At 42.6% G+C, this 11,688-nt stretch overlaps 1 protein-coding gene across 3 annotated transcripts in view; it reads right to left on the bottom strand.

Annotated features, from left to right (window-relative positions):
- ppp3ca (protein phosphatase 3, catalytic subunit, alpha isozyme) overlaps positions 1 to 11,688 on the bottom strand; it is a 105,606-nt gene that overhangs the window by 11,494 nt on the left and 82,424 nt on the right. For all 3 annotated transcript variants that reach the window (XM_034178456.1, XM_034178455.1, XM_034178457.1), the window contains exons 9-12: positions 5,146 to 5,271; positions 4,969 to 5,046; positions 4,626 to 4,710; positions 4,354 to 4,451 (exon numbers count right to left, since the gene is read on the bottom strand). In XM_034178456.1, the coding sequence (XP_034034347.1) occupies positions 4,354 to 4,451; positions 4,626 to 4,710; positions 4,969 to 5,046; positions 5,146 to 5,271 (387 nt within the window). The remainder of the gene's footprint in view (positions 1 to 4,353; positions 4,452 to 4,625; positions 4,711 to 4,968; positions 5,047 to 5,145; positions 5,272 to 11,688) is intronic.

Below are 11,688 nucleotides of genomic sequence, written 5' to 3'. Positions count from 1 at the left end.
AGGTACCGGCAGGCCAAGCGTGCCGCAGCCCGTGCGGTCGCAGAGGCATAAACCCCAGTCTGGGAGGAGTTCGGGGAGGCTATGGAGGAGGACTATCGGTCGGCCTCGAAGAGATTCTGGCAAACCGTCCGACGCCTCAGGAGGCAGAAGCAGCTCTCCACCAGCACTGTTTACGGTGCGGGTGGGGAGCTGTTGACCCTGACTGGGGATGTTGCCGGGCGGTGGAAGGAGTATTTCGAGGATCTCCTCAATCCCATCGTCACGTCTTCCGAAGAGGAAGCAGAGACTGGGGACTCAGAGGCAGACTCATCCATTACCCAGGCCGAAGTCACCGAGGTAGTTAGAAAGCTCCTCGGTGGCAAGGCTCCTGGGGTGGATGAAATCCATCCTGAGTACCTTAAGTCTTTGTATGTTGTGGGGCTGTCTTGGCTGACACGCCTCTGCAACATCGCGTGGCGATCGGGGACAGTGCCTCTGGATTGGCAGACTGGGGTGGTGGTCCCTCTGTTTAAGAAGGGGGACCGGAGGGTGTGTTCCAACTATAGGGGGATCACACTCCTCAGCCTCCCCTGTAAGGTCTATTCCAGAGCTCTAGAGATTAGAATTCGACCGATGGTTGAACCTCGGATTCAGGAGGAGCAGTGTGGTTTTCGTCCTGGTCGCAGCACACTAGACCAGCTCTACACGCTCCATCGGGTGCTCGAGGGTTCATGGGAGTTTGCCCAACTAGTCCACATGTGTTTTGTGGATCTGGAGAAGGCATTCGACTGTGTCCCTCGGCGCACCCTGTGGGGAGTGCTCCGGGAGTACGGGGTCCTTTGCTAAGGGCTATCCAGTCCCTGTACGACCGCAGCAGGAGCTTGGTTCACATTGCCGGTAGTAAGTCAAACCTGTTTCCAGTGCACGTTGGCCTCCGCCAGGGCTGCACTTTGTCACCGGTTCTGTTCATTATTTTTATGGACAGAATTTCTAGGCACAGCCAGGGTGTAGAGGGGGTCTGGTTTGGGAACCACAGAATCTCGTCTCTGCTGTTTGCGGACGATGTGGTTCTGTTGGCTTCGTCAAATCAGGACCTTCAGCGTGCACTGGGGCAGTTTCCAGCCGAGTGTGAAGCGTCCGGGATAAAAATCAGCACCTCCAAATCCGAGGCCATGGTTCTCGACCGGAAAAAGGTGCTTTGCCCTCTTCAGGTCGGTGGAGTGTCCTTGCCTCAAGTGGAGGAGTTTAAGTATCTCGGGGTCTTGTTCACGAGTGAGGGACAGATGGAGCGTGAGATTGATAGACGGATCGGTGCAGCATCTGCAGTGATGCGGTCGCTGTATCGGACCGTCGTGGTGAACAGAGACCTGAGTAGGGGGGCAAAGCTCTCGATTTACCGATCGATCTACGTTCCGATCCTCACCTATGGTCATGAGATTTGGCTCATAACCGAAAGAACGAGATCGCGAGTACAAGCGGCCGAGATGAGTTTCCTCCGCAGGGTGGCTGGGCGCTCCCTTAGAGATAGGGTGAGGAGTCGAGTCGCTGCTCCTCCACGTCGGAGTCAGTTGAGGTGGCTCGGGCATTTTTTCCGGATGCCCCCTGGACGCCTCGCTGGAGAGGTGTTCCGGGCACGTCCCACTGGGAGGAGGCCCCGGGGAAGACCCAGGACACGCTGGAGGGACTACATCTCTCGGCTGGCTTGGGAACGCCTTGGGGTTCCCCCAGAGGAGCTGGAGGAGGTGTGTGTGGATCGGGAGGTCTGGGCGGCTTTGCTTGAGCTGCTGCCCCCGCGACCCGACTCCGGATAAAGCGGAAGAAAATGGATGGATGGATGGATGGATGGATGTTGTGTTTTGTTTTATCAGGTTCTTTTTGTCAGTTTCTCTAAAATTGTACTGTTGCAAAATTAGTTATTACTTTTGTTGTTGTTGGTATTATTATTATTATTATTATTAATATATAAATAAAAATAAAAAAATTAGAATTCGTAATAGATTTGACTCTTTTACGACAACAAACACTAAGCCATTAATTATTTATTATACAGAAAACATGCACACAAACTGTGCTGAGATGCTAACAGCTTAATGCTAATTTTAACATTGAAAACGCCATAGACATGCTAACGCGTTAGCATCGGTCCCGTTTTTAAGTTATAAAATACATCTATCAACTGTTTTAGAAGACCATAACAGGTCGGTTTAATATAAAAAGGTAAATATTACTCACAGATATATGCTCTTTGGGGTTTTAGCGGGGGAAAATTAAGATAAAGCGAAACCATCGAAACAATGAGTCGGATCAATGCTTCATTGGCTCAAACCAAAGCCACGCCCTGCTCTACTTGGGGAGTGTCTGCCAATGTTCTAACGAAGACAGGGAGGAGAAGGACCGTGGCTCATAGCAAGCAGTAAACAGAGCGGAGAGGAGTGAAAATTCACACAGTCCCTTCCTCCGCAGACCACGCTGACATTGCTGCTGCTTTGATTAGTGCAGAATGGGATGCTGCTTTGACAGTGAGACTATCATATTTCGGCCCCAATACATGCATGACACCACATGCGCACGCGTATGTGTGGTTAAAGTGTCCAAATGATGGAAATCCGTCGTGGTGACAGAGAACTTTAACCCATGAGCTACCTACTAGCAACCCTTGCACCAAATTTCAGCTCAGTATCTTTAAAAACTGCTGACCATTGGCTCTAGATGGCATCTTCACTTCAGTATGGCCACAATGGCAGCCATGTTTGACATCAGATTGCAATGCCTCAAACAAGCTTTGGTGCCTTTATAGGATGGAAGATTTATGCAAAGCTTCAGATTCCTGGCTCAACAGTTACGTAGAAGATGTTTACTCACGGCAATGTCAACAGACAGGCAACCCACGACATAAGCCCACCTGACCTTTGGTCCAGGTGAGTTATAAACTTGCAAAAAATACTAGATTTCATTTTTGGGCTTGCTGATTGCTACCCATGTAGCATATTTCAGCTTAAATGCTGCACAAATGGCTGAAAAATGGCTCTATATGCGATTCTCAAGATGGCCACCTTAGCGGCCAGATCTGAAATCAGATTGGAATGCCTTGGACAAACTTTGGTGTCCTCATGGGTAGGAATATGCATACCAAGTTCCAGCGTCATTGGTACAGCGGTTTCAGAGAAGATGTTATACGGACAGGTGATCTACCGCATAAGCCCACAGGGCCTTCGTACCAGATGAGCTATAAAAAAGATACCTAATCAGGACCTGAAATAGGGTGTAACTGGTGGTAAAAGTACCACTGAAGAACAATGTGAGCAATGGGGAAAGGTTTAAACATGTTTAACAAATTAGTGATGCCGGGATAAATTATTATCCAAAAGCAACTCCGCAAAGCAACGCCGTGATGAAGCCTCACAGGACATGTTCTGGCATGTCCAGCTAATCCACAATTTCTCGGATAGTCACACGACTGAAAAGCCACCGAAAGCAATCTGAAAGCCATCTGAAAGCCGTCCTGTGAGACCAACATGGAGGTGTTTTTGTCTGCGCCATGAGCGGCTCCGTGGCACATCCCTCCGCTTCTCTTTCCATGACAAAAACTCCTGTAACAGTGAAATGTGCCGAAAAAGTGCTGATGTCCACGTCTTCTGCCATTTCTGTGGAAGTCAGACGACGTCCCGGATCAACACAGCCTTCACTTTGGAAATTATCTGGTTGTTTCAGCCTGTCGATCGCCGCTCGGAGTGCACCGCACTCTCAGACGCTGTGGGCGGTCTTTAAACCGGCTGGAGCACTCCTTAATCTGTGTAATCCCCACAAAATCGTCCCTGAAAGCCATCTGAATTTTCCGAATGGTGTCCACCTGGAGGTCTCTCACAGTTTCTGTAAAAGTTGATGCAGCAAAGCTCCAAAACGTTCAGACATTTATTCGCAATAAAAATCCGACGAGAGGGGTGGACCACTGCTCACACAAAGCCTGCTCACAGGCGAATGACGCAACCGACAGGCGTGAAAAAACTCACGCATGCGCACGAAGGTTCAAGCTTGGCTGATGCAATCACACGTGATTCAAATCCATATGGTTTTTGCAAAAAATAAAAAGGTCGCATAGTTTTCTAACATACCTCGTATTTGGAAACGAGGCTCGTTGAATGGTACGTTCCAGCTTTCACCTCATGAAATATTCGTACCATTGAACTCATAAACATTCATTATTTGTATAATATTAAATATGTGGCTACAATATAAGGCTCCGTTTCTATGAAGTATCATGTAGACTGATGCAGAAATCAACACTTTGTGGTCTACAGTACAGAGGAGAGAAGGTGAGAAAGTGACGAGGAGGATCAATAATGTGAAGTGGGAATTGTTGAATTTTGTACTCACCACTCTGCAGTGTCTGCCTTCCTCCAGAAAGAACCCCGCTCGGCAGCATGCCAGTCGGCGTCAGGCCCTTAAGTGTCAACACATTTTCACTCTCCTCCCTGTAGAAAACACAAACAGGTCAAAAAGCTTCGCTGAAGCCCGTTTAAAACTGGAAAGAAAAACTTCAAAGCCTCCATAAACTCTACATTGCATGCACATGGACATGACATCCAGGATACAAAGAAATGTTTTGCATTGAAAACAAGCACAAATACACACGACATACAGATTACCTGAGAACTGAGAACATTTTAGCCATCTTTCCAATAGCACGGATCTTGTTCCTGATCACCTCTTTGCGTGCTGCAGCAACGTTGGCTTCAAGCAAATATAAAAGGTATACGGTCACAAATGGCTGTGACTGTTACGCAAACATTTATCACTTATTTAGACATGTTTTCTTCTGTTTTTACCCAGTTAACATATCACGTTTACTCAAAAATAAGTTATTAAAACTTAAATATTAAACATTACTGTTATATCTCTCTTTTTATTGCAGCTAAATTAGAAATACTCCCAATGGTGCACCATTGGGAAGCACCCTTATATGTGTTTATTATTTAGAACACGTCGTACCATCAAAGATCTCGTCTTCATCATTCATGAGCTCATCATCAGAGCAGATGCTCAGCACGTTTACCAGCATTTCTGTGACTGTGGAGGAAACAAAGAAAAAGTGGAAATACAGAAGGAAGAAAGCTAAAGGTCAGAGAGGCAACGTCTCTCAAGCTGACAGCAGGGGGCTCTGAGTACCTTTCTCTCCCACAAATGGCAGAGACCAGGTGAATACATCCATGAAGTTGGGCAACCAGTAGGGATGTGGTGAGCAGTTGAACTGTCGGATGTTCATGACATTGTTTTCGTATTTCAGTACAGCAGCTGTTGAAGGATTAGAAATATTGTGAAGCGTTTAGTAGAATATGTCAACACACAAACAGCCTCTAAAAATGTAAGTACCAAAGAAGTCTCAGGTTGCACAGACTGGGCCTCATGTATCAATGTTGCGCACTTGTGGCGTAAATTTACGGCGTAAACTTGAAATACACCAAAGTCGCCATGACATGTATCAAGCAGTGTGCACCTGCCCATTTCTGGCGTACGCCTGACGTGATCTTGATAAATGCGGCGGGTGGAAACGATCGTAATTATAATAAACACGCCCATAAATATTCAGACTCCGCTTCAGACACACCCTCATTTTACGACATAGAAGCCAGGAAGATGGCAATGAAAAAGAACTTCACCAATCACGACGCGTGCCAATAGAGCGTCAAAAGCGGCCGTCGTATCAATTGTTTTGTAGTATATAATCAATAAAGTGTTACAGTGGTCCCTCATTAATTGCTGGAGTTACGTTCTAAAAAATAGCCCGAAATACGCAAAACCGCGATGTTAGGCAGCGTTATTTTTTACAATTATTATAGACGTTTCAAAGCTGTAAAACCCCTCACTACACAGTTTATACACTTTCTCAATCAGGCATGACATTTTCTCACTTTTCTCTCGTGTGTAAACACTCTCAAAGTTCAAACCTTAGTAGGAAAATAATACCAAACTGTTTTCAGGCCCAAACATTTGTTTGAGAAATAAAAATAGAAAGTTTTCCTATAAATAATTATGATGGCATTTAGAACTAACGAATTAATTTTAACAATAAACGAACGAGGTCGGACACATAAGAAATTATTAATAGTGACTGACCAGCATGTCACAGATCGCGCCTCTGTGTCCTGACGCCGCGCCTTTTTCCACTCACACCTGGCTGCAGGTGTCTGTTTCCGTGTGACAAACACAGTTATGAGTAGTTGTTGGTGCTCTTTTTTCTTCTGGGCGACAAGATTCTTATAAACAGATACGCAGAACACAGAACACTGTAAAAAAAAAAAGGCATGCAAAATTGGACTAAATACTCCGCGAGACTCCGAGGCCGCGACAGGTGAACGGCGTTATAGCGAGGGACCACTGTATTCTCTTTTCACATGTCAATAATTCTTGACATGTGGATATTTGCTCGCTCAATTAATAAGACACGCCTAATCTGTCAGATTTCTTTATTTTTTAAATGTATTTCTGTATTTATTTTATTGTGACAACCGAATGGAGACGACAAAACCTGGTTGCAGCACGGGCGAATTAAGGGAATGATGAAACTACAGCTGTTATTATCAATTTCATAGTCTAAAACGATCACACCACATGAAGTTAAGCTCAGCGCTGCTCTGGCTCCAGGCTCGAAGTCTGGAGAAAAGGGCGAGCAGCAGCGCTGTAGCCACGGATCGTGCTCCATAACAATCCCGCAAAAGCGGGATTTGTATTGATTATTATGTAGTATAATCAGGAAAGTGTTATTTATGTAACATATGCATTGATTTGTATAATGGCACTGTTTATCATGTTGATCATCTTCATTTCTATGTGGATTCCAGCGCTGGTTCATTTTGGTGTATATTTACGCCACCTCTCGACCTGGTGTATATTTTCAGCGCAGCGTACGCCAACAACCACATTGATAAATGCCAAGTAGCGCAGCCGTTTTGGCGTACACCGCATATACGCTCAAATATCGCCGTACGCAACGTTGATACATGAGGCCCACTCAGTGTGCTGAAATACACAAGGTTACTCTGAGTAGATGTGCTGTAACAACCATCAACAAAGATGACTGACAAACAGCCATTCATTGGCATGTTATCCAGAACCCCACACAGCATAACCTCATAATATATCTGACCATATTATTATTGACAATCAATTAATGAAATAATTGTATAGTACTGTGAAAAGGCTTTTGCTCCCTTGAGCTTTTTTATATTAAAATTTGTAAAATTATGTAAATGAAATCAACTTTGAAATATACATACATCCATCTCCTGACTAGTACAAAGAAAACTGGCTGTAAAAGGGGGCATATCTTTATGCACACATTTACTTTTGGCTTTGATATTTTTATTTAGTTTAAGTTTAAACCTTTTACAAATTTGTTTTCACTGTGAGTTTAAAATGCATCATCTAAGACATTTTAATACAATAAATGTTGAATTCTTTGTTTCACATCTGATGTCATAAAATGTAAAAGTTCAAGGGGCTAAGATGTTTTCACAACACCATACAGCACATTTTAAATTCAATTTACAGTATTTCCATATATCATCAGATAAACTAAATCCTGATGCTGTGTGTAATTCATTACAAAGGACATTTTCCCTCTTTTGTAATTGGTGTGGCTCCTGGTTATTACCTCCGCCAAGGGGGTTATGTTTTCGGTCACGTCCGTTTGTTTGTTTGTTGGTTGGTTGGTTGGATTGTTAACAGGATTACTCAAAAAATCCTCAACGGATTTCAATGAAATTTTTACCAGGGGTGTATCTTGGCCTAACTTAGAAGTCATTAAATTTTGGTTATGATCCGGAACACGATCCGGATCCAGTAATTTTTTTAAGGATTCTTTAACATTGCAGGATAGGGCCAATTTCAACATTTTTGCATCTAACTTCATGAAGATGGGTCACAAAGGCTGAACAAAAATTAAGTTATGACACAACAATAATTTAGCAGTTGTTTCTCCTCATTGAACAAACTTGTTATTAGAAAAAAAAAAAAAAAAACGTGTAGTTCATGCAGTTTGTCTTTATACATACATTTGCTGAAGATCTAAGGATTTAACCCTCTGGGGCCGACGCTGCCGTATACGACAGCTGAGACGAAGCTTTACTAAATTATAAATAACTTTTTAATGATATGAGATAGAAGCTTACTTTTTTTTTTGCTGAAAAGTTAACTGTGGACGCTCAAGCCACCGTTCACCATCTTTGTACTCCTCATAGAAGCTGTGTGATGACATGAGCTATGTCAGTGTTCAATCAGAATTGGTTCACCGTGACATGGTTTTCCAAAATCCAATCGTAGGGCAGATTCACCTCACATGGCACACCAAAGATTGTTTTTAGGAGTGATGTGTTACTAGTTTATTATAGTTTGCTGTGTGTTTTGAATAAATGTGTGTGTAAAATTATTTTCCTCTTTAGTTTTTCCTTTCTTATTTCTGATTGAAAACCTTTATTACATTTAAAAAAACACAACTATAGCATATATATTTTGAAAGTACAGGTTGTCCTGAAAAAAAAAGAGACATAAAATTTGATTGTGGGATGCAGGGAGAGCTGTTAAAAGCAATAATAAAACATTTATGCCAGGCGAGTGAACTGTCGAAAAAATGCCTTCGGACCCCAGAGGGTTAACCACTGAATCTGAAACATGACGGTAGATGCGTGAAACGACGTGGAATAAGTCTCTTTGCCAAAGGGTATTCCATGTGACGTCAGTGACCCTATGGCCTTGGCGGAGGTTTGCGCTCTCCAAGTGCTTCTAGTATTAATCATCTTTTGCATATTATGTATGTAGCAAAACCAGATGAATTTGTTACACTTTTTAGTTCCTACTGTAACGAAAAATCAAGAAACAGTATATTAGTTTTATGATGTTTCATGTGATTGTTAGTATTTATGCATTTAGCAGACACTTTCATCCAAGCAGCCTTAAAATCCTTCACATATTGTTGCCAGGAGATACTATGCAAGCGATTTGACATGAAAAGCGATTTGGGCTTCTGTGTGTCAATCACACATCAACACAGACAGTAGTTGTGGGGAGCAAATCTACCAACCAATTGGTTAACCTATACACCAATTACCCAACTGATATACGGCTGATATTAGCTCCACCAAGGAGGGTTGTAGCTGTTATTGTTGTTGCCATTTTTTGAGGAATTCATGTAACAAATCCCCCCCCAAAAAAAAACAAAAACCTTCAGTCCTATGGTAGAGGAGACACTGTAAAATGTGTTATTTTGTTTTGGACTGTGCATGAGCTACCTCACTGCAAAATCAATAAACACACCGGTATGAAGACACGGTTATGCACATCAGTGTTTGAAAGATCTTTTCAAATGTCTTTAAGCTCTGTTATGTTTTTATTCCACACTGTACATGATGCAGTATATACCCCAAAAAATCCACAACAAACAAAACATGATCAAGCCGACCACTAGATGGCCTAAGTGAGGCCATGGATGGCTGACACTGTTGCATCAAGAGGGACAAAGCCACATGGAGAAAGTGATACTGACAGTCCCTCTCCTGCTTCACATATCCCAGAGCCCATGGCAACCAAGACACAGATCTGAGAGCACAAACTCCATTCTCATTCCTACACATTAACACTTACAGTAACACACAGCTACACTCCAGTTTGTGCTGGTGAAACTTTTTTATTAGTCAAACAAGCCTGTGGTTGTTATTTATTTCTGATTCTTTCAAAGGTATTTTTTTGTGGGTTTGGAAACAGTGAATGTTCCATTATTTTTGTACACCTCCATTCTGCCATTGTTCAGTAATAAAGTGCATACAGGTATTAAAAAGTGTTGAGGCTTGAACTGTTGTTGAGCTATGATTAAATTTAACAGTAAATCTGTGGACGTCACACTGATCATCTCACTTAACAGGGGAAGTGATGTTTTCTGTAGGAATGGTTTGATTTTGGCTTCTCCTATTTTTGATCCATGTTGCCAGAGCAGATACAAAATGAAACCTAATGTTGATTTGGCATGAGGCTTATTGCGAGTCCCCTTCCTGACACATCTCTAACTAAAATGGGCACAAACTGAGGATCCTTCTCATCTGGAGGCAAATCATTTTAAACAACAGTACAGAGCAAATAGTTGCTATTTTGTAATAAGTAAACATAAAACCACCAAATTACATACAAATGCTCATCGGTCAAGTCATTTTATTCATAGGGTCACGTCATTCTGGTCTATCTGGTTTAGAAAAGTCTTATGAATGTGCAAATAAGCGCTCGTGGCCACCACACATAAGCCATATCCGCATACGAGTGGGCTACAGCATATATTACACCAAAAGCGGTACACACAATCGGTAGGGTGTCCGAATAATCAGTAGGCATTTGGTAGTAGTCCAAAGGTACCCAGATGATGTATTACTACCATATTGCACAAACAGAATACACTACTTTGTTCCATGATGAAGTGTAATGGTGTCCGTGCATCTGCGGAATTGAAAAAAATATCCATTAGGAACTAACTGTTTAACCAGTTTGTGATGCCATCATGAAAAGTAAATTAATCTATTGGCTTGTGATGCCATCACAAAAAGCGCCTCATTTTTGCAACGGGAACCCAAATTAATTTCGTGACAGTATCACAAAATGAGTGATGACGTGGGGTGGGGGGGTGGGGTTGTGGGGGTTAGGGTTAGAGGAAGGGAGAGGGTTCGAGTTCAGGGAATGGGTAGGGTTAGAAAAATAGCAAAAAAATAAAAAATAAAAACACATCACACAAATGTGACTCAACCCTGTGAGACTTGGATATGCACATATGTGTCTTCTGTTAACATCCCGTCAAAGGTATGGTAAGATGGCTGTGGTATAGTACATCCAAATTACTTCCCTACTACTCACTTGCTTACTTGTAGTGCATTTAGGAGTAATGCTTGGTTTGTATTAACTAATTCCAGTGAAGTTGGGATATTGTGTAAAATGTAAATAAAAACAGAATACAATGATTTGCAAATCCTCTTCAATCTATATTCAATTGAATACACCACAAAGACAAGATATTAATGTTCAAACACATAAACTTTATTGTTTTTGTGCAAATATTTGCTCATTTTGAAATGGATGCCTGCAACACATTTCAAAAAAGCTGGGACGGGGCAACAAAAGACCGGGAAAGTTGATGAATGCTCAAACAACACCTAATTGGAAACAGGTGAGTGTCATGGTTGGGTATAAAAGGAGCATCCCCAAAAGGCTCAGCTGTTCACAAGCAAAGACAGGGTGAAGATCACCACTTTTTGAGCAACTGCGTGAAAAAATAGTCCAACAGTTAAAGAACAATGTTTCTCAACGTTCAGTTGAAAGGAATTTAGGGATTCCATCATCTACAGTCCATAAAATAATCAGAAGATTCTGAGAATCTGGAGAACTTTCTACATGTAAGCAGCAAGGCCGAAAACCAACACTGAATGCCCGTGACCTTCGATCCCTCAGGCGGCACTGCATTTAAAGCGACATCATTGTATAAAGGATCTTACCGCGTGGGCTCAGGAACACTTCAGAAAACCATTGTCAGTTAACACAGTTCGTAGCTACATCTACAAGTGCAAGTTAAAACTCTACCATGCAAAGCGAAAGCCAAACATCAACAACATCCAAAAACACCGCCGCCTTCTCTGGGCCTGAGCTCATTTGAAATGGACAGACACAAAGTGGAAAAGTGTG

Source organism: Thalassophryne amazonica, chromosome 9 (genome assembly GCF_902500255.1).
Source record: "Thalassophryne amazonica chromosome 9, fThaAma1.1, whole genome shotgun sequence".
Taxonomy (NCBI): domain Eukaryota; kingdom Metazoa; phylum Chordata; class Actinopteri; order Batrachoidiformes; family Batrachoididae; genus Thalassophryne; species Thalassophryne amazonica.
This window is presented reverse-complemented; position numbering and strand designations above follow the sequence as displayed.